The sequence below is a fragment of the Cryphonectria parasitica genome (assembly GCF_011745365.1).
Source record: "Cryphonectria parasitica EP155 unplaced genomic scaffold M406scaffold_5, whole genome shotgun sequence".
NCBI classification, from domain to species: domain Eukaryota; kingdom Fungi; phylum Ascomycota; class Sordariomycetes; order Diaporthales; family Cryphonectriaceae; genus Cryphonectria; species Cryphonectria parasitica.
The window spans coordinates 674,893-697,388 of NW_024468913.1; the positions used below are offsets into that span (position 1 = coordinate 674,893).

Here is a 22,496-nt window from a genome sequence, read left to right on the forward strand (position 1 = left end):
CAAGAAAGAAACTGGAAAGGAAGAAGAAGAAAAAAAGGAAACGATATTTGATCTGGCGTTGGCTGACTGTTACGGGTCGACGGGATTGGGGGCCTAGTTCTCAGTATTTTGATATGTGTCTGGATTTGTATTCTTGCATCATAGAAGCCTCGACCTATTGTGGTGGTCTGCTTCGCAGCAACTAGCTACACTCAACACCACTTTCTGAACATGTGTTCTATGCGTTGACAGAGTCCTTTGTTTAATAAGGACGGCGTCAGGTCCAGAGACGACATAATTCTGAGCGTCTCGGGCAATGCATCCGATGATGATAAGGACGAACTTCTCGAAAAAACCTCTTGCCACGACAGGGCTGCAATGGGGGTACAAATTTTTTTTTCTTCTTTCCTTTCTTTGGAATCAGAGAACCGTATTCACGCCTGGGTATAGCAAAGCTGGGGAAATAAAATATTGACTCAGCATGTGGTTCATGCCATGCCAAGACTTTGACCGGTGTTTGTCAGAACAAGAGAACTTCCCCAAGTACAGGTCAACGACCAAAGCAAGAAAATATGTGGCCTAGATCTCTGCGCCGGGAAAGAAAGAAAGGGTCAACCGCCACTCACCACCAAAATTTTGGTCTATCCGCCGCGTTCACGGAAGCCGAGTTACCGCTGACAAGGACCGTATGTATGCAAGGAAAATCGAGCGAGCCATGCCATTCTCTACCGACGTGATCATCCTTCTTGATCAGGCCGTCCGCATGATCCCGTGTAAATCGCTTCATGTCATCATCGTCATTATTTCTCCGTCGTCTTTGTTTCATCCCTCGCTTCGTACGGGGACCTTGGCCATACCCTCCACGACCTTGCGCATCGTGATGCGCTGGGTGGGCTTCAAGGTCAGCATTTCTGCGACCAGCCGCTCCACCTTGTCCTTCAAATTCAACCGCTTCTTCGCCTCGCCGACATCATCGAGCCAGATCCTCATCTTCTGAACGGCTGTTTGCCCCGCTGTTTGCCCATCGAAGCCCCGTTGCGGCTGACTCGACGTGTTGACATCTCGGATCTGCCAGTAGAGGTGGCGGGGATGGTTCTTGAGAGCCCTTGCCTCGGGGAACCCGATTTTGCCGAGAACGTAGAGCATCGTGACGCCCAGGGCCCACACATCTCCCGTTACGCCGCGCATCCTGTGCCCGATGAACTCGGGTCCGATGTAGTAAGGCGTGCCACCGATGCCGTGCTGGTTTGCGCTCTTGTCGAAGCTCATACCGAAGTCACAGAGCACCGCGCCTCGCTGTGGGTTGTACATGATATTACCTGGTTTGATGTCGTTGTGTGTGAGGTTCTGGCCGTGCAGGTAATCCAGGGCACTGCTTATGTCACGGAGGATCCGCTCCGCATCAGACCGACGTCCCATAAACATTGTGGTCTGGGCGTTCTGCCATAGCCCACGCGTTGTGAGGTCCTTGGCCTCGATATGTTCCATGTACAAGGACAGGTACCGAGCGTCGCCCCCAAACAACCGCGGGATCGATTTGTGGTTCAGCTGCTCGTGGTTCAGGAACTCACGCAGCCAGGTTTCGGATTGTCGCATCACGTTTCGTGCTTCGTCATGTGGTCGGGGTGCCGGAACGTTGGCTCTGAGACTTGTCTTGAGCACCTTGACCGTGATGATGCTGTCGGGCACTTTGGAGAACTCAGCCCTGGCAACAGCGCTGAGGCTCGTGGACGCGATTAGGTCCACCTTCTTGATGGTGTAGACCTCGCCGCCTGGGATTTCGACGGTAGCGCCGTCCTCCAGCTCGATAAGGGGGTTGCCCTTGGTGCTCATGATCTCCTTTCCCTTGTCCTCGGATGGGAACGGCACGACTAATGAGTCTGCGGTGTTGCCTGGCCTCATAAACATCACCACTCCGTCCTCGCTACGGGCTGCAGAGTCTTCAGCACGAAGTCTCTTGTCGGGGCTCGTGATACTGCCCCCAGTGTCGAGTCCTCTTTTGCCAGAGAGGTTGAGATTGTCGCTAGGGGATGCAGAGGATGATGATGCATCGGACAGAAGCCTGCGTACGGCAGGGCGCTTCTCAACAATCCTGAAGTCGATGACGTTGATGTCAATGACCTTGATCCTCCAGGTTCCAGGCCCGAGCTGCTGGATTCGGTGGGGGTCGACAACGTGGTCCAGACCGGGACTCTGCACCGGCTGCTGTGACACCCTCGACAAAGTCAAGGGCAGCTCTGAGCTGTTGTAAAAAATCAGGTCTTCGGAGCTTGGGTCAAAGTACAGCTCGCACCACAGCGGAGGTCTGTTCTCGAGGCTCTCTCCGGGCATGCGGACGGAGAACTTGACGGTGCGCTCGGTCTGGGTCACGGCGAGAACCTTTTGTTCGGGCTGGTTGGGCTCAGCAACTTCGGCCGTGAGCTGCAGCCATTCGCAGTTGTCGAGGTTGCCAGGACTGACGGAGCGCGCACGTGTGAGAGGTCGAACCAGAATGCGGATGTCCTTATCTTCGGGAACAACGAGGTCATCCAGATGGACGGCTGAGTGGGCCGCCGCAGCGGCTTCGTGCATCTGCCTCTCTTCCCAGAAGCTCTTCATACGGGCATCGATCTCGCTTTGGGAACACGGCTCAGTGCTCTCCACGGTCGTCACCTCTGAAGGCGGCCCGGCATCGAGCCCACCCACGGCAGAGGCTTTCATCGCGGAGAGGCGGCCAGGGAAACCTGGCCACAAGTGCTGGGGCAGCACAGAAATAATGAATCAGGGTGGCCAAGTGTTGGACGACGAGTCACGGCGGGTAAAGCGTAGGCGCAGGCGCGGGACGGGACGACAAGAAACACACGGCACAACACGCCAGCAGAGACAAGAGCACCCAGACGGATAAACTTCCAGAACAAGATTGTTGTTTATGACACACCAGGTCTTCCAAAGTGGTCCTAAGGCCAGCCTCTTGGTCGTGGTCGGCTGCCTCCCAGGACAGTCGAGTAAGCTGGGTGGGGTTATGCTGGTCGCGGGTTGAAAAGGAAGTTGTGTGGTATGGCAGACGGAACTTTTAAATGAAAATAAAGAATGGAACCAGAGGGAGCTGACAACTTAAGGCCAAATATACAAGGACTTTGGAGTGATCGCAAATGCAAGTGAAACCAAGGAAGGCCACCTGGCGGCGTGGTAATGTGAGCTGAGAACAAGAGTACGGTGGAAGAAAAAAGAGTCAGATGCAGTCGAAGAGCGAGAATCAAATGATTGGGGAAAATGGGGCCCTGCTGACCAGGGGACCTGGAGTGCTTCAGCGGGTATTCAGCCTCAATAGAGGGTGGGACGTACAAGTGCGGGTGAGAGTGAGAGTGACGGTGATAGGAATGATTTCTGCACGGGGCGTTGTTGATAGGAGTGCCGAACCACACAGGAAAGTCCTACGGTGACTATCTTAGGGGGGTTCAAGGACTGCAAGGACTTCGGGGACGTGGAAAAAGGGGCCAGAGAAGAGTTGCTGCAGCCAGAAGACAGCCGAAGACGTCAGATCACCTCTGACCTGTTGGTTGCCTAATTCTCTGAGGCCACCAGAGCGCTCATGCGGTCGATGCTGGAAGATGGTACGATTCTCTGCAGTCTTTGCTATGGCACAATTCGAGATGATATGGTCCAGTCTTCAGGAACCAGGTGGACAGAGATTGGCTCTTCAGAGTTGAAGATTAAGTTTGAGATGGGGGGTGACAGCAGTCTGTCGACAAGGTCTTGGCCGCTGGGGGGAAAGCTGATGACCATACAATTGTCGCAGAGGATTTCTCTTGATGAGAGGCCTAGAGGAGCAGACGATAATGCCAGGAGACGGTATGTGCAAGACCTTGGGGCCCTCAAGACCGTATGTCCAGATCGGCCAGGAGGCAGTTGGATCGAATAACCTGGAAGAGAGTGTGTGATCAGACAATCCCTCGTCGAGAATTTGAGGTCCACCTCCGTCAACTGCTCGGGACTGGGGACATTTGGGAGTCATCAGAGCAGAGCAGGCAGCAGCAGCTGACCGAGAACCGACCTTGAACTCATGTAAGCCATTGGATGTTTCGATGAGAGGGTAGAGCAGTTGGCGGCCAGGTGGGAGGAACTTCTGGCAGCTGTCACCTGGGAAATCATCTGATCACACGAAACCGCAGCATGACCAACACCGCAGCACGCTCAGATTGCTGCTGCTGCTGCAGCAGCGAGGTGTCCGAATCCATATCCAATCATGCCAACGTCAGCAGACATGGCCACCAAGCCTGGACCAAAACTTGGCTGGCTGCATGGGTAGCGCTGACCTGCTGAGTGGCGGGTCGGAGGGCCCTGACAGGTGGCGCATTTTTCTGAAATCATAAACCAAGTACTGGCCTATGCAGGACCTTGCCATGGTCAAGTGTATGGCCACTTCTTCGCCCCCTTCGTATGAGCATTGCGCCCAGTCTTCGTGAGTTGTCTCAGCAGCCGGAAGGAGATGACTGGTTGAGTAAGTACCATAGAAGTATCTCTGTACTTTTTTATATAGTTGTGACACAGTGGCTGCTCATAGCCTGCTGACCACTCTGAGACAAATGTGTAGAGCCTGGTTCTTCCCTCTCAAGCCAACAAGTGTTACTTCGAAGACCTTTTCAGGCTGTCGGCTGTCGAGGCGGTGGACGGAGACAAATGTGGAGCAAGAGGCCGGGGGTTGGGTAGGGCGTCATCACCTCTAGATGCTGGTCAACATCCGACTTCGCAAGCAGATGGCAGATGGCAGAGATGGCAGATGGCAGATATTTTTGACACAGAATGTGTATTGTAGAGGAGTCAGAGAAGGTTTGAGTGAGGAACTGAAGGGGCGAACAACTAACGGGGAAAAGCAGAGGTTGAATGACTGACAGAGGGGCTCATTCGAAGAGGAGGGGGAGGAGAGTATCTCAGGCAGCCTGACGAGAGATCTATCTGTTCAGGTTACTTTTTGCAGGACCAACGGAACAAAAGAGGCAGGGGCGGCCTCGGGTGACACTGCTCTGCATTAGCGCTCTTACTAGCGCCCTTTCATGCTGCGCCATTACAGACTATTTTAGCGGGATGCACTAAGATTGAAGAATTGTGGCCCCATTGGTAGCAACGAGAACGTAAATGTGGGCCCAACCCACCATCCTGAGCCATCCTGAGGCCCGGCCTGAGACTCTGGACATTGGTGCTCGCTCTCCTCCTTGTCGTCCCCCCAAAACCACCCCGTCCCCATACCCGGGACACCAGAGTCGATTTCTTCACCATCTGTGTGCTGTTGCCGTCCAAACGAGTGATCCCGCGATACCATCATCATCATCCACCATCATCCTCCGCATATCTTGACCTCCGAACCATTGAGAGTGACGCGACGTGAACCTCGTTTAGGCCCTTGCACAGTACCTTAACCCTTTATCCCATACAAACAACACATATACTCCTTTCAAAATGTATCACACTCGCAGCACCCGCATCTAGATGGCTCCCACTACACCCAGCCCATCCCATCGTTCAACAGAACTGTCCCTGATTGCATCTGGGAAAGTAACTGCTTTCTTCTCTTCTGGTTTCCTCTCTTCTGGTCCTCTCCTTAGTCTTGGTCCGATCACACACCAAGCCACGCTTTGTCTTTTTTCAGCGATACCTCGAATCGATATACCCAATTTTTGATACCCCCTTTCCTTATTCCTGGCAACAAATCATCACCACCAACATCACTGACGACGTACCGGCTACCTGACCCGTCTCTCTCCTGCCTCCCCACCCCTGATGGACGACCCCCCTGCGTGGGCCGAACCCTGGCCGTTCTGGAAATTCGGCTTGAAGCAGCGCGATCTGAACACCACTCTTCACGACAGGTTCAACACCATCACCACACCCATCCAAGACTCGGAGGCCTTTCACCATGACGTCTTTGAGCTGTCTAGCAAGGCATCGGATTTGGCCGAGTTCGAGAGGATGATGGAGGATCGCAAGGCGTTGCGGCTCAAGGAGCTGAACGGCATGCTGGACGACGCCAGTTTCGAGATCATCGGCAACCCTCGCCTGATCGGAACCGAGCAGTGGGGTCTGGCCATACAGCTGTTCCGCACCAAGTCGCTCGATTCTCTTGTCCGATACTTCTCGTCCTACCTCCCCTCCGACCACCCTTGGCACCCTGACTCCGACACTTGCAGCAACAGCACCACTGGTGATGCCGACCTCCTGAACGGGCCCCATGCCGACTACGACGGGCCCATCCTGTTCGACGAGCCTGACGAGGATGACACCATCTATACCCACGAGCATTCCGAGGCTTTCTCGAGATGCGACACGGCTGTTGACCACCCCACGCGGTCCAACTCCCTGCGGTCGCAGGATTCTGGCGTCTCCGTGAACGAGCGTGTGCAGCGGAAAGCAGACCACCAGCCTCACCCAACATCGCAGGCTATGTCAGTCCCCGAGTCCGAACCCGATCACATTGCAGCAAGCCTGCAGAGCTCGGTGCCCACACTTCACCACGATGAGGCTCCATCGCCGTCCGATGATCCCGAGACACCATCTTCTGCATCCGATATTTTGCAGACAGAGGACCAGGCTCATCGGAAGGACGGCCTGATGACCACCACGATCGTCGACGAGGAGGAATTGGAAGGATACCTGTCTATATCGCATACTCACCTGCAGAACATGGACACGACTACGGATTCGGATACTCCCACCCCTCAAGCCGATCACGCCGCCCACGCCGCATCCGCAACACCACTTTTCGATACGAAGCCATCGCCCCTGCGGAGTCGCAATTTATCGTCGTGTCGATCGTATCCCCACCACGGCCACCACGACCATCACAATCACCACCAGCCTCATCGAAACCATCGCGCGGTCGCGCGACAACTACGACAGAGAGAAGGTAGTCTGGATTGTGACGGAAAGGCGGAGGGTGGTCCTGTAGGAAGAGCAGATCGTCGTAGGGAGACATCTCCCGACCACATTCGCTCTCGGGCGCGCGCACGGAGAAAGAGGTTCGGTGCTTAGCCCTGCTGTGGCCAAAGCTGACTGATGTTGTGATGCAGAGGAGGTGGACAGAGTCACTGGTGGTTTGGTTCGTTGATGTTGGCTCACATGGAGGCCGGTGCGTGCCTCTTGTACATAAAACCTCGGGGATGTTTGTACATATCGTACATAAGTGATGAATCTTTTTATTCTCTTAATTCCTTCTCTTCTTTTTGCTTTCTTGTTTGTCTTGTCGGTTCATACAACAAGCGGGGTTGACAACGTGCTGACCCGAGTTCTGGACTCATCTCGGTCAGCTCGTTGCCTAACTCACGTGGCTCCTCTGATTGGCCCAATTACCCCTCACTACGCTAATCCGTCTTGTACAGCAATGCATCTCACAACCCAACCAACTGGCTACGCTTAGAGAACCCCCATGACACGAGTTATCCGAAACTTCCAATACCATTTCCTAATATAAATCTTTTAAGTACGATGAAATGATGCATGGCTGACCTGAATCTTCTAGATTGATGAAAGAAGGGCACTTCAAGAACCAAGACGCCTACTCTTTCTTTGCGATACAACGACGAATAGAAACCACATCCGGTGAGAGGGGCACCGAAGCTCGATGTGCTTGGGCTCGAGGATGCCTATGGATGTGCAGTGGCAGCGTGATGCACAACTATGAGATGAGATTCGTATATCTGGTGTCGAACCGGACTGATACATAATAGTAGGCAGGTAAGTCTCTGAGTGAGTAGGTCAAATGGTGGACTAGTGAGACAGACATTTGTACGCTTATTGTTGTCGACAGCCTCTGCTCACGCTGTTTAATAGTTTTGCATAATTATGTAAGAATGAATGCATCCGATCTTCCCTGCTCACTCTATCATTTGAACGGGCTGTAGGTGACCAAGTCAGTGAACGAGCATCGAGCGTCTTTTACACCAAGGACGCTCTCACCCTTGTCGATCCGTCGTAGCACGATATTTGGTGATATGGGGTGTAGCGAAGATCAGCCGCTGCCCTGCCATTCATAGGTCTAAAGCCAAACAGCTACTCCGCTCCAGTGATGTTGAACCAGACAAAGTCCTTCATGTCATAGCACTTGCCTAGCATATTGGTGTGCAGGCACCAATCTCCTCTTCTCCTCATTCCATCTCCGTCCTCAACCTGTCTTTGTCGTGGCCAGGCCCACATATGATGTCCTGAATAGACCACTTCGTCAACTTCAGGTCACTTTGACGTTCAGGTGGCGAGCCCACCCAGCGATGACGCTCCTACTTAGTGGACCGTGTTATGGTCCACGCTTTTGCATCGGCAGTGGGTATCTGGGGAACTCCATGGGGGAACTGTGTATTATCCGATGCGGGGGATGGGGGCAAGGAGGCCTTATCGGGACTAAAGCACCCAAGTAAGCAACCCACATGTTGCTCAGTACAGTAAGTACTTTTAGTATTAGCTTTTATCATGCCCTAGCCCATGATTCTAGTCTACCATGAAACGATCAATAGAGATAAAAAGGTTGCATATCTTACGAGTAAGGAGAAGGCGGCCACTGGTGATGTGATTCTCCATCCTTCTACTTCTTCCTCTGCAACATATCATAATTCCGCACGCACTTTATTAGTCTGCAGAGAAAATGGCCCAGACAAATATGACCCCCCACGACAGCCCACCCAACGAGAAATTAGAAGTGGCCCACGATGAATTCAGCGAAGAGGGGAAACTCTCTCCGCCGCCACTACATCACAGCCATGGCAAGACGAAAGAGGAGATCGAGCGCATCGACGCTATGGCTCTAGCGCCGGGGACCACAATGGCATCGTTTAGCCATCTGGATGAGAAGAAGATACTTCGAAAGGTACAGTTATGATTATTGATCAATACCTAGAATTCTTGTCTGTCTGCTCAACCGCTGATGGAGGCCCGATGACAGATGGATTTACGGCTCATTCCGGTGCTGGCTTTGCTGTATCTCCTTTGCTTCTTAGATCGTAAGTTTCAACCGTGACTATGCTTGACCCCAATCCCTGGTGATATTCCGAAAAGGAGGAGAACAGAGGACAACAAGACAAAGGGATCAAAATAAGAAGGAGATAGAGAGAGAAACAAAATCGCAGAGGAGATTATAGCGCCTGCCTTCAACTGTCCTGAGACTGACATAATTACGCGGGAAGGGGGAAACATTGGCAACGCAAAGATCGAAGGTCTTCAAGAGGATCTCGGCCTTGAATCCTACCAGTACAACTGGTGTCTGACGGCCTTTTTCTTCACCTACGCCTTCTTCGAGGTGCCCTCGAACCTCCTCCTCAAAAAGCTGCGCCCATCTCGGTGGCTCCCCACCATCATGGTGGCTTGGGGCACCGTCATGACGCTCATGGGGATCGTCCAGAACTACCAAGGCCTATTGGTCGCGAGGCTGTTTCTCGGCGTTGCCGAGGCGGGTTTATACCCTGGTGTTGCTGTGAGTCTCGTACCTTCAGATTATTATTGTTGTTATTTCTCTCAATTCCCTCCTTCTAACATACTTCGCAACATTGCTGACTTCCGTGCTACAACCATGCAGTACTACTTGACCATGTGGTACTGCCGCCATGAAATCCAATTCCGCCAAGCCATGTTCTTTTCCGCCGCCTCCGTTGCCGGTGCTTTCTCTGGCCTCCTCGCCTTCGGCATCAGCAAGATGGACGGCGTTGGCAACCTGGCAGGATGGAGGTGGATCTTCATCCTCGAGGGCATCGTCACTGTCCTGATAGCGTTCGCCTCCTTCTGGCTCCTGCACGATTTCCCCGAGACCGCCAAGTTCCTTACAGAGGAGGAGAGGGCGTTTGTGGTATTCCGTCTTAAATATCAAGGCCAGACGAAAGAGACCACGTCGCAGGTCGCCCAGGCAGAGGAGTTCAAGTGGAAGTATGTAGCGCAGGCCTTTGCGGACTGGCAGATCTGGGTCAATCTTTTTGTGTACTGGAGTGTAAGTCAGAAGCCGCCTAATGGCACCTGCTTTTTTCTTGTCCCAATTCGTCCCTTTTCTTTTGCAGCGGCGACAGCAACTGAGAACGTCTCACTAGATCGTCTGCCCCCTCTACGGCATCAGCCTCTTCCTACCCACCATCGTCAAGAATCTCGGCTATACATCCAGCACAGCACAGCTAATGACCGTCCCCATCTACGTCACGGCTGCCATCCTCGCCGTCGTCTTCGCCTACATCTCCGACCGTGTCGGCAAGCGCAGTCCGTTTATTATTGGTTTCTTGTGTGTCATGGTGGTTGGCTTCTCGATGTGCATTGCTACGGACCCGAGCGAGAAGCCCGGGGTGGTTTATGCCGGGGTGTTTCTCATCGCTTGTGCTATCTACCCTAGCTTCCCTGGAAACATCGCCTGGTTATCGAACAACTTGGCGGGCAGCTACAAGCGAAGTGTAGGCATGGCAATTCAGATTGGCGTGGGAAACCTTGGCGGTGTAAGTCTTTCACCCTTCTTCCCCCTCCCCCTTTTGTCCCTGTTCTTTGTACGCCATCCACCTGTCTCTCATACTCCGGACCTCTTGGCTGACCGCATTCAAGGCCATGGCATCCAATTTCTACCGCGAGGAGGATTCTCCCCGGTATATACTCGGGCATGGACTGGAGCTGGGATTCGTCTGCGCAGGCATTGTAGCTGTGGTGATTCTCAACATCGGGTATGCGACCATCAACAAGAAACGCGAGAGGAAGGTGGCTGAGGCCGGCGAGGGCCCCTCCGGGAGCCAGGAGCTTTCCGAGCTAGGGGACAAGGCTTATACGTTCAGATATATGCACTGATCTTAGGACTTGTTGATTTGGGATGATATACCCAAGTTCATGTTCGCAAAGATGAAAATGGAAGAACACATGAGCCTTGCCGGATCTTCCATCTCTTCTTCCCCTTTCTAATTCTTCCCTTTCCTCATGGCAGTACTGCGAGCTCGCTTAGTGAAGTCATGCTTCCTAGTGAGAACCTCTGCCAGATTTCACACTCTCCTCAAAGAGACACTGGGTACCAATGAGCACACGATTCTCTCAATTTGGAGAAGAAAACTCATCAAGACGCTTTAGTCATGTTCTTGGTTCTAATTTCGCGAGTATGGACAAACTAATAACCCCCCTCCCCCCCAACGCCTTTCGCAGTAATGTAGCGTACACACAAGAGCGTCCAGGCTCTGCTGTATATATGTACATGAAGAGGTTTCCAGCACCGTCTAACACCAATCCCACATACAAAGACCGTCTTTCTTTCTTTCTCCCCTTTCTTGTCCATATAAAGTTGTTCATCACTTCTCACTTTCTCCATCTATCGTCCTTGACCAGCCTCGCGCGCGTGCAACACTCACCACCTAAAGTTGGCCATAACACTACGAGACTTCATTTCCTTTCCTCCTCTCTTCTCGGTCCCCTTTGTCTTCTTTCCGCCCGTTCTAGCATTTAATGTCGCATTGTTGCTTGAGCCTCCAGTTGAGGCAGTCGTACTCCCATTTGTCGCCGCCGCCACAGCGGCAATAGCAGGAGCTGTGCCATTCGCAGGGGCTGCTGGGGGAGCAGCAGCAGCAGCGACGGCGGCCGCGACCGCTGGAGTTGCCGTTCCGTTTGCTGCAGAACGCGGGTTGGCGGCCGGAGCAGCTCGTGGAGAGGCTGCAGTTCCGTTGGCTGCCGCGGCTGCTCGTGGACGGGCGGTTGTGTTGCTTGCTGCAGCTTTCACTTTGAGTTGATTAGTGACAACACTTTCAACGGAGAGGCAATCCCGTCATGAAATTGTACGACGTGAGCATCCTTATACGACTTACCAGAATCCACAGCGAGAGGCGCAGGGGCTGGGGCAGCCGTATCAGCACCGGTCTGACGGCTGACATAGGACACTATTTTGTCCACAACATGTCTCTTGTCGACATTCTGATCATATTGAGATGGTAGTCTCTGGACTAGGCCCCCATCTGCCGGGGCTCTGCTGTTGAGGTAGTTGGCCGAGACAGCGGTGCTCATCAAGAGCGTTGCCAGGAGAGCCTGCTTCCAGCTGAAATCGGTGAAAGTTCCTTTAGCGATCATGTTGGCTGTATGGAATCGAGTGAAGGAAAGATGTGAGGAGAGGAGAACGGTAACGAGCGAGCGACGGGCAGAGTAATAGGAACGAAGGGCAGAAGTCTATCCGGTAGACTGATGGCTGGTATGAAACTCAGCTTGTAGAAAGCAAGGCTCTGCCGGAGTATGGTGAAGAAAGAAGTAGGCGGTTAGTCGAGATGATTACTTCTCGGATATGTGATTATGAGGCCTGGCCATCTGTTCTTATCAGATGGCACATGGAAATGCACTGCCCCGATCAGAGCGTGACAAGTGTGTCTGATACCTAGCTTGGAGTGTGCTAACGAAACCGGAATGCCTTACAAAGGGTTGCAACACAGGTCTGGTTGGGGCAAGGCGTGCCCAATTCGCCCATCTGAAATCCAAAGAGGCTGAGCAGAACCGTGATCGGATGACCCGAAATCAAGCTTGTTCAGACGTGTGTTGGGATGGCCTGAGTCCTGGTGGCTCTCATCAAGGTAGTGAGTGCTTGATATTCTTAACCTCAGTCCCTTTAGCATTGTCGGATACAGCCTCAAACACTAAAACCTGAGAGACGAATATATAAAAACTCAAGAAGCGAGCCCACTCAATTCTCTCTTCACGAACCACAAAGAGATATCACAGGTTTCTTGTAGATTAACAAGTGAGATTAGTAAGTGCTCTACGATTGAGTAGACTGCATGCACAATTCCATTTTTCATCGATGGAGTGATGACTCGATGACTTGAGGCTGGTCTTGGGTGGTGGAAATTCTTGATGGATGTCACGACATGGGATCTTGGAAGAACATTGTATCCGGCATCAAATGTTCGGAACATGACAACTTTAGGGCACTTTTTGCGAGACTGTATCGTCGGACGATGTGCAGTGGCACGCTAAGGAACGCTGAGGGTGTCGCAGAGTTTGGATGTCGTTAATAACCCTTAATATGGCAATATACTACATACACATTCTTGTATCGATCTGGATGGGATGAGTTTCAAGGAAGAGTCCGTGCCTTATTAATTGTGGTTCTCAAAGTCGGCCCGCAACCTAAAGTCTAATAGCGTGTATCCAAACTTTGGCCCACGTTGCAGGACTGTTTCGGCAGATCATATCTTCCTGAGGCCCAGTTGAAAGTTATAAAGAGCCTTTCCAGTCCACTTTTGAGGTTTGCCTTCAAAAAAATTACTGAGGAAGCCTATGATTCATTTATTTGCTTTTTTCAAGAAAGAAACAGAGCGACAAGAATTGCTCAAGAAGGAAGTTGACATAATGGAGGCTGAGCTCGGCAATCATGTAGCCGTTGAACCCCATGCTTTCCAGGTTATTGTGTTCCTTGTTGGGAAATTAAAACACAGGCCCTTCGCTCTATCTTGCAATTTCACGTATTTCAACTGGAAAAGGCCTGCTGCTTATTGACCTATTCGTATACTATATGTCATGTAGGCGCGCTGCAGACGCCAGGGTGCCAAGAACTCCAAGCACAGCCCACATATACTTTGGTTTCGTACACAGGAAAGGGCGCCCTGTCAGGTACTCTTGTCTGTGCTGTGGTAGGTGGGAGCTACCTGGCGTGCTGGGTGCCAAAAATTACACAACATACATATTAGACTTCAACATTAGGGTGTAAACTACAGTTTTCCTTCCGCTACGTCGAACTCACCTGACAAGCTGTTTGCTAGCACAGCATCGACTTTAGGTTTGTATTTAGGCACATAGCATGGAGGACTGGGTATATAGACGGCATTGTGTGTTACCTGAACTGATCAGTGGCACCAGATTGAGGGTTTTGATCTTACTCTTATGCCGATACTGCTCTCCATTACCGTCCGTGAATGTCTTTCGTTCTTGTCTTAATATCATGATCTTCCCTTGTTTTCATTACTCTTTTTCGTCTAGTTGTTATTCACCTTCGTCCCCTTTTCGTTTGAGGAGACATCCAAGGCGGAACGGAAGGGGCGGGGGGAACCTTGCACATCCTTAGTCATCACAGTTATCTTAGCTTCCTTACATAAACACATCGGTCGTGCTATCGCTATCGTAGGATGCGATACCTAAAGTCAGGCTGCTCGGACTCACTTCCTGCGCCTTTGAGACCCTGTCCTGTCCCTCGAAACGATTTATCTTGCAGGAATCACATTACCGAAGTGGGATTCCATCCCCCCTTCATCATATTTCCTTCACCATGAATCCTGACAGACAGGCGATGATCGATGGGTGGAAGTCCCCTCAGCAGAAAGAGAAGGACGTCACAGCGCCACGACGAGACGAGGGTGCTCGAGTCAAGAAGCCACCGCGGTCAGACAAGCCGAAGCTGGCGGCCAAGGCAGCACGTTTCCTCAGCCTGGACGAAGAAGAGAGGAAATTCGTTGCCGGGGAGGACAAGTTCGTACTGAAGCAGTCCAAGAAGAAAGCAGACATTCGCGTCCGTGAGGGTCGCGCGCGACCCATCGACTACCTCGCATTCAGCCTGCGCTACATCGATACCGACCGAGATGTCCTCGACGACGACGAGGATGATGCCGAGATTGACGTGCCGTCCCCAGAGAGGGTTGTAGACGACCTCGGCGCGGCGGAGCTGAAAGAGCTGGAAGCAGACATCGAGTCGTTCAACACGCTCGAGACAAACCAGAGAAACCGTGAATACTGGAAGGCCCTGTTGGTCCTCTGCAAGGACCGGAGAGAGAAGCTCTCTGGGCTGGACCACGAGGGCCGCGCAGTCAGTACCGTGTCTTCAGAGATCGACAAGATTCTTAGCCCCAAGACTCTCGAACAGCTCGAGGCACTGGAGAAGCAGATCAAGTCGAAACTGCAATCGGACGAGCATATTGACACAGACTACTGGGAGCAGCTTTTGAAGAGCCTGTTAGTCTTCAAGGCGAAGGCCAGGCTGAGAAAGATCTGTGATGCCATCAAGGAGGGCCGCCTCGAAGAATTGAGAAAGAGTGATCCAGAAAGAGCAGAGTTGTTGGAATCCTTGGGAGAGAGCGGTCGTGGAGCGGCCAAGAGCTTGGGCGAGCCGTCTCAGCGGCCGGCTCAAAAATTATCTACTTCTGCTGCTGGATCATCCGAAGATACCAATCCACCTCCAGGAACAGCGCGCTTCGCAACGGCCGAAGTACAAGACTTCTCACAGGCCACTCGGGCTCTCTACGAGCGTGAGGTGGCACGTGGGGTCAGCGAGAACGAGGAAATCTTCACGGCGGAGGAAACAGTATCAACCGCCTTGAAACCCAAGTGGGCCGAGAAATACCGCCCACGAAAACCACAATACTTCAACCGAGTACAGATGGGTTACGAATGGAACAAGTACAACCAGACTCACTACGACCATGATAACCCTCCACCCAAGGTGGTCCAGGGCTACAAGTTCAACATCTTCTACCCTGACCTAATCGACAAGACGAAAGCTCCGACCTTCAAGATCATTCGCGAGGGTGGGCGTCGTAGAGGCGAGTCCTTTGCGCAGGCTGGTGAGGAGGACACTTGCTTGATTCGCTTCTTAGCCGGACCTCCTTATGAGGACATCGCATTCAGAATCGTCGATCGTGAATGGGATTATTCTGCGAAACGAGAAAGAGGCTTCAGGAGCAGCTTCGACAAGGTGCGTGGTTCTGATTAAACCCTCCCCCCCCCCCCCCAAAAAAAAAAGAAATTGTGCTGTACCCCTTTCATTGCGCAGCCATGTTCTTAAGCGTGAGGCGTGCATCATCAGTGGGCCCTTTTACATGCGCTTCTGAGTGTTGATGCTACTTGGTCATTCATATACTAACTTGATTATAAAAAAAGGGCATTCTTCAATTACATTTTCAGTTCAAGAAGGTGAGAATTTATTCCCAGCCCCAGCTCTATGAGACCTATGCTGACAAGGCCTTCCAGATTTATTACAGGAAATGATCCTTACTCCGTCAGTCATATTCTGCGGAGATTAGACCTAGGTTTTATATGGGTGGAACATGGTGAGAACAATCTGTCTGACAATCAGCTCTTCAGATCAGCACCGCGCTTGCTTGACAGCCAGACACAGGGTCGGACCTCGCTAGTTCAGTGTACTCTCTCGAATACTCATATCACTGAATTCCCAAGCACTAGTGGCTCTGTAAAATGATACCATGCAAGTATACTGAGGGCGGTAGGCTGTCCAGTCGCGTTACATCGTCGTTACATGATGTTCTCTTACTCACCGCACTCTTTACCTCTTACCTCGAGTCTTGCACGATTTTGCCGGACTTGGGTTCTTGTGACAGGTCTGGATCTGCCGGGAGGTTGACGTGCAGATGAACCGCCACCACCTTGGCCCTTTCCCTCCCTCTCCTTCGCCGGGCTCGCATTAGACGACTCACCGACTCTATGCTCTTGGAAGGGGAGGCGAGCGCGCTCAATGTGCTATACGTAGGCACGATGTTGCTGCCTGTGGCTGAGGCCGCGGATTATGGTTTCACCGTAACGGTGGACACCGCTCGATAAGCTGCCAATGATTCTCAAAGCATCAACAACGGACTGTCTTTTCGTCTTTTCTGTCGATGAACTTGATAATAAAGAGGTTTAGAGAATTCGATGTGGCTTCTGCTGACCTTCTAGGTCACTTCGCCTCATGCCCTGCACCTTGTCTTTCAAGTTCCCGCTGGACGGTCAAGGCCTGGCGGCCCCAGGGCAATGCCCCGCCCAATCAATACCATTCACATGCCTCATTGGCGAGATACTGCTGCAGGTCTCCGTGACTGCTAGGACACTCCGAAGCTGTCATGGGAGCAGGTAGCATCGACTGTGGTCACTGGTACCAGGGAAGTACCACTTTTCAACGAGGTACATTCCACAGGCCTCATCCACCCAGCCTCAAGACCCAAGTTGGCGCCGTAGTGGAAGTGCTATCGGTATGTTCCTCAACTGGCCGGGCTACTGCTCCAGGATTATGACATCCCTGTCTCGTCTACCTCCTCTGCACCGTACCTAGGTATTACATGCGATCCCAGCTTGTACCTCGTACTTTGTCCTTCTTCGCCTTTGCTCCTGCTCCCCCCTTCCCCCCTCTTCCCTCCCTTCTCTTTCAGTCCGAACAGTTTCTTTTCACACCTCTGTGAATAGCAATGCCAGGGCTTTCACTTCTATCCCTCCGTTCCATTGTGTTGACCGGGGGCCGGCTTTGTGCTACAGGCGCATGCATACGAGTGGGCTCCAACAAAAACGGCTCTTGTTCTTGCAGCCGGCATCATGTATCTCATTGGGAAGGGAGGGTGCCATAAAGAAGCATGTGGACTTCTACTATGCGTACTTGCTTCTTCCAGCGTGGAGCACATGCAGGGTGATGGTCGTCGTTTGAAGCTCGTATCATAATCAAGTTTAGGCACGTCATCCTCCCGTTTGCGTGCCCCCGTCCCCTCAGTGTCCTTTCCCACCCAACCCACCCAGTCAAAGACCATGCAAAGAAGAAGAAGCAGAGACCAGTACGGAACAAATCAGTCGTAGGACACAAGCATGCATTCCTCTCCGCGTAAACTCGGCCTGCGCGCACACAACCATACCAAGCACGCCCCACATGGCCCCCGCGAGGCGTACACTCCGCGCAGTACAAGGGCTCTGGCGGAACACACCTTTGAGGACTCTGCGCTGACGGTCTTTTCTTCTACGTGTACATCAGCACCCTCTAGTTCCATTGCATTCACTGTTCTCTTTCCTATTGGCTGCCCTCTCACCAAGGCACTGCTGCCCTTTCCTGGATCGGAGCAAGGAGATCTAGGACTCCTTCTCCCCTCCCTCCCCTAGCTTCTGAATGTACAGTAGATCTACTGGTTCCCCATGCTGTAGTTCTTCATGGGCCCGGGTCGTCCGACAAGACTTATATTGCCATCTACTACCCGAGGAATCAGCTCAGTAGAGGATGGGAGACCATTTCTCAGCCGACACCGACAATTCGCCCATAGGTCTTTACCCTTCTGTACCCAAAAAGCACCAGAAAAGACGGTCAGACTTCTTCTTCCTGTGTTGTTCTTCCTCTATCATACAGCACATCAAAAGGCAATCACACAAACAAGCAATTATCCTATGACCCAGAGTCATCACCTAGTTTGTGCCCAATATTGGCCTCGCTGTCGCTACTCCTGCATCTCTCTCCCTCGCTCTTTCTACTTCTCCCATCTATCAGAGACATATCAACTCGCCCTACTCCTTCACAAGGGCCCCACCACATTTTTTATCCTCAATAGCTATTGTTTCAGACTTGACCTCAGAGACATTCCTCGTTACCCCCCTCCCCTCATACATACTGCTACCACTTTCTCGAGCACTGCTTTGCTGCACATCTAGAAACACAGTCCTAGCTCCCAAGACAGTGACCTTTTATTCACAACTTACACATCCTTGAGCGCCCCTTCCTCGGTCTCAGCTATCCGCTGTCTTCTGACATTTGAAAGGCCTTTCGAAACAAGCACCACAACTCCTTGCCCTCCTTGCACGACACAAACAGAGTCCACGGTCATGGCTGGTGAACAGACAAGCGATTTCGGCGACTGGTCCTTGTCCATGGCACCTGGGACATTCTCAAAGATACTCACGACAGACGACGACAGAGAAGATGCGCTAGAATATTCCAGCCATATTCTGGACGACTTGAAGATTGGTGGTGCGGATACTGCCCAGGCGAGTCTGGCATTACTGGGGCAGGATCAAGCTTACCAGCACCCTGAAAACGTCCAGCAGCCTAGGGAAGGTTTGTGGCCGGCCCAACTAGTTACTCAAGCAGCATATGATCCGTATACTGCGTTCTCTCTTAACGAAAATCACAATTATGGGACTTGTATGTATTCCTCAGGGCCCTTCGATTTATCTCACGGTCTTCTTGGCAAGTTTGATAGCAGCGGGGCAGCAGCATTATACAGCTGCCCAGAGAGCTTTCAAAACGTTGTTCCGCCTTCCTCCTTGGCACCCCAGGATATATCTGCTCTGTCCAGCTTTACCTCTGAACAGAAGCCTTTCTATCGCCAAGGCCCTCCTCTGGAGATTATCAGCAGTGAACCCGCTGATGAGATTCAGTTTACCCACTCGACATTATCTCCATACCCTCTGCCCTGCAGTATCAAGCCAGAGGTTGACACGACCGAAGCTGATCTTAATTTTATCCCAGCAGTAGCGACATCTTCTTCCTTCTCCCTCCAGCCCTACGCCTCTGCAAGCAACATCATCCCAACAACAAGTTTGTCTCCATGCAATACCAGCCTCACATTTGGTTACGACGCGTCTCTAGCCATGTGCCAGGGACAGCAAACCATTATTGAAACTGGTGCAGACGGAGGAGTGAATCAACAAGATCACCATACTGAGGTATGGTGCCCGGATAACATCCTGGAGGGATCGCCGTCATCTTCCGAGCACTTGATACCCAAGATAGATTTGCCATACGCGCAACTCATATACAGGGCTTTCATGTCAAGAGACACCAGGTCCATGACCCTGCAGGAAATGTACCAGTGGTTTCGGGAGAACACAGACAAGGCCAAAAGTCCAGGCAAGGGCTGGATGAACAGCATCCGCCACAATTTGAGTATGAACCAGGTAACTCTGCCTTCCCACCTGCAAAAGCAAGGGATAATTCTCTTCTTTGGCCTTCCCTCTAACAAATACATATTGATATTGAAAGGATCAATGCTGACCTACTTTGTCTTTATCTCTTGCTCGTATAGGCATTCGTCAAAAGAAATGCCAAAGCCGCCACCCGCAATCGCGACGGCAGCTTGTCCTTCGACATAGACGCTCCAGGCGTCGACAGCAGGAAGTCGACCGAGTGGTTCCTCCACCCAGACTTTGAGCGCGGCGTGATAAGTACGACACGCTACCGTAATGACATCAGCGGCAGCAGGTCGCGCGGCGGCCGAGTCCACCTCAGAAGCCTTAGGCGTGGTGGTGGTGAAGATGGAGGTGGTGCTTCTTCTGCTACTGCTAGTAGCGAGCTCGGCGGCAGAGGGGATAAGAGAAGCGGGTACTCGCATGCCCGCGTCTCGGCTGGCCGCAAGGGTGGCCATGTTGCGGCTCAGAACCGGCGCAGGCAGGCTTTGCAGAAGCAACAAGAACAACAGCAGGCCAGGGCGACGTCTGAGGCGATCCGGAAAGACGGTCCGCTGGCTTCTTCTTACGAGGCGTTGCGGGCGACTGCAATGCAGTATCATGGTTTCCCAACAACAACATCAATGACAAGACCCGATGGTGGGCTGTACTCTCATATGCCTGGGTATACATCAGCATACAACCCAATGCCAACCTCCTCGTCTGCTATTTTTGCCACAGCACCCACGGGATTTGACGGCATGACTACAACCATGGAGCAACTACACAGCCAGACCGGAAGACATCTCGAGATGAACTACTTCAACACCCAGGTTGCTGTCGACAACGAAATGCTGCTACCTATCGAGCGGCCCGGCTTTCTGGAGACCAACTATGAGAGTGCTGAGCCTTCTACGCCTAGGTCGGCGCAGGATCCACCTCACCAGCAAGGGAATCACTCCCTGGTTGACAACAAACATCAAGAGTACTTGCTCGCATCCATGGGCGGCGGTAGCAGAGGGGGGAGTGCACATCTCGACCAGGCCGAGTACAGCCTTGCAGATGTGACAGGTCTTTATGAGCCTGGTCCAGACTCTGACGTCCAGCCTCCACTGTTCTCGGATGATATCCTATTGCCTAATCATCCCCTGTTCTTGCCTTTGTTGAATTAGGACGTTGAACATGTTGCATTGATACCCCTCTTTCTTTGTATTTCTGGTGTTCTGTTTTTGTTAAAGAAAAGATATAAAAATTTCAAGGGGCATTCCTAAGAACGTTTCTGTTTTCCTTCTCTCTGTGAAATCATGGCTGGATATGCAAGCCACATGGTGAGTTCTTGTCCTGAATGTACAGGTCAGTCACCAGAACTAGATTTGTGTGCAGGAATCTGACAAGATGAGTCTGAATGCAAGGGATGGTGGTGTTATAGCACCCCACAACTGAATTGACCTCTGCCAGTGCACCAGGAAGACTGTAATAGATGGTCATAATGATAAAGAACGTCAACAATTCCTCTAGCTTATGCTATGATTATCACCTTGTATGCCACGGTTGTCGCTGATTTTGACCAACGAGAGCTGCAAATACTCACGAGCTATGCTATATTTTCCTTGTTACAGGAGCGTGACAGGGATTTGGCAATACAGAGAGCAGGACCTGACCTATTTCTCCTGCTTCGTGTTTGACAGAGTCACACAATTTTCCCAATCCACCGACCTTTGGAAACCCATGCATAGTACACAGCTAATTCGCCATCTTTTGACTAAAAAGGTATCTCCATTTAATCAGCCCAGAGACACAGTAAGCTCATGGATTCTCTCCAAGAGACAGGGGGGTTTCAGACTCTCCATATTTCATGACAAGTCTAGCCTGTATAGTGTCTAGCCTCGACCCGAGCCGTCGGGCCGTGCAGCATGGGTGGGTGGGGTGCAGCCTATTAAAAGCGTACTCTTATTTCCGTGTCTACACTCCCTTCAAGTGGCTTTTCCTTTCTTCTTTCTTGCAATGGAGGTCAGAGAATTCCCACTGCTACCGCCCACCCACTTTTGCGGCAAGTTGTGATCGAGTGACTTGGGGTGCCTTGCGTTTCTTTGTGTAAAAAGAAATATCGACATACGAACCACAGCGTAAGATGCGCGCAGTGCATTTGTGCTGCGTATACACTTGTACTTTTGTGCATATAAACACGTGCATAATTGCCTGAGCATGAGCCAGCAATGCGTTCAGGCCCAAGAGATCGTCTGTACCTCCGAAGAAAGAAAAAGAAAAGGGGGGGAGTGATACGAAAATTTCCCGGATGAACCCAAGAGTTACGCGCTCAAAGACTTCCTTGTATGAGTTGTCGAGGGAACTGCCGTGGTATAATTAAAGTGCGCGGCAGAGCTTCGCCCGATGCTGTGCAACGACCCCCTTTTCATGGTCAGCGATGTAGGGAATACACAGCAGCAAAAGGTGGAGTAAGACAATTAGAATATGGACAGGAGGCAAAATTTCTATGAGGTTACCTTACCCACCTACCAGGTCAGAATGCTGCCGAACGAGCTTTCGGCTGCCGACACGTAAGTAGCATGCATTCATGCTGTGCGGCCAATCATCAGACGAAGTTGTCCATGGGGTCTCTCAAGGTTACATTGGGGCGATGAAAGAGGACAGAGTCAAGGCAGCATTGGGCAGCCATGGGGTTATACTGAGCCTGTCTCGCACGGTAACGTGTGCCAGGTTGGTGGTGAAAGACTGATCATATAGTTTAGCCACAACCTAGGAAAAGTGACCAACGCTCGTGCATAATGTCGAATGCTTACTGTGTAATACTGTAGAAACGGAGGGATAGGGTTACACTCAACGTGGAGACTGGTCTTCAGATATTCTCTGCCGCGCAGTTGTTGAGCATCACACAGCAGTGGCTCCCTGGGGACCATGGCGCAATCTGCCTTGCAAGAAAGGCCAACTCTTGGGCC

At 51.8% G+C, this 22,496-nt stretch overlaps 6 protein-coding genes across 6 annotated transcripts; 4 read left to right on the plus strand and 2 right to left on the minus strand.

Annotated features, from left to right (window-relative positions):
* Positions 1-110: 110 nt before the first annotated feature.
* On the minus strand, positions 111-3,255 carry M406DRAFT_291319 (uncharacterized protein). The gene is made up of 2 exons (XM_040918955.1): positions 606-3,255; positions 111-434 (listed from the first exon to the last, which is right to left on the minus strand). The coding sequence occupies exon 1, from the start codon at positions 2,677-2,679 to the stop codon at positions 802-804; it is 1,878 nt and encodes a 625-aa protein (XP_040775227.1). The 5' UTR covers positions 2,680-3,255; the 3' UTR covers positions 111-434; positions 606-801.
* Positions 3,256-5,303: 2,048 nt separating this feature from the next.
* On the plus strand, positions 5,304-6,901 carry M406DRAFT_291320 (uncharacterized protein; the record flags this gene model as incomplete). The annotated part of the gene is made up of 2 exons (XM_040918956.1): positions 5,304-6,579; positions 6,677-6,901. Exons 1-2 carry the CDS (start codon positions 5,737-5,739, stop codon positions 6,899-6,901), a joined length of 1,068 nt encoding a protein of 355 aa, XP_040775228.1. The 5' UTR covers positions 5,304-5,736.
* A 1,701-nt stretch (positions 6,902-8,602) lies between these two features.
* On the plus strand, positions 8,603-10,749 carry M406DRAFT_339914 (MFS general substrate transporter; the record flags this gene model as incomplete). Its single annotated transcript, XM_040921499.1, has 6 exons — positions 8,603-8,809; positions 8,885-8,942; positions 9,126-9,412; positions 9,515-9,919; positions 10,017-10,409; positions 10,513-10,749. 6 exons carry the CDS (start codon positions 8,603-8,605, stop codon positions 10,747-10,749), a joined length of 1,587 nt encoding a protein of 528 aa, XP_040775229.1.
* Positions 10,750-11,388: 639 nt separating this feature from the next.
* M406DRAFT_330614 (uncharacterized protein) lies at positions 11,389-12,006 on the minus strand (the record flags this gene model as incomplete). The annotated part of the gene is made up of 3 exons (XM_040920543.1): positions 11,389-11,649; positions 11,748-11,774; positions 11,812-12,006. 3 exons carry the CDS (start codon positions 12,004-12,006, stop codon positions 11,389-11,391), a joined length of 483 nt encoding a protein of 160 aa, XP_040775230.1.
* A 2,108-nt stretch (positions 12,007-14,114) lies between these two features.
* M406DRAFT_346482 (uncharacterized protein) lies at positions 14,115-15,900 on the plus strand (the record flags this gene model as incomplete). The annotated part of the gene is made up of 3 exons (XM_040922195.1): positions 14,115-15,607; positions 15,793-15,825; positions 15,883-15,900. Exons 1-3 carry the CDS (start codon positions 14,189-14,191, stop codon positions 15,898-15,900), a joined length of 1,470 nt encoding a protein of 489 aa, XP_040775231.1. The 5' UTR covers positions 14,115-14,188.
* Positions 15,901-18,477: 2,577 nt separating this feature from the next.
* On the plus strand, positions 18,478-20,711 carry M406DRAFT_71177 (uncharacterized protein; the record flags this gene model as incomplete). The annotated part of the gene is made up of 3 exons (XM_040925400.1): positions 18,478-18,709; positions 18,812-19,551; positions 19,680-20,711. The coding sequence occupies 3 exons, from the start codon at positions 18,478-18,480 to the stop codon at positions 20,709-20,711; spliced, it is 2,004 nt and encodes a 667-aa protein (XP_040775232.1).
* Positions 20,712-22,496: the final 1,785 nt, after the last annotated feature.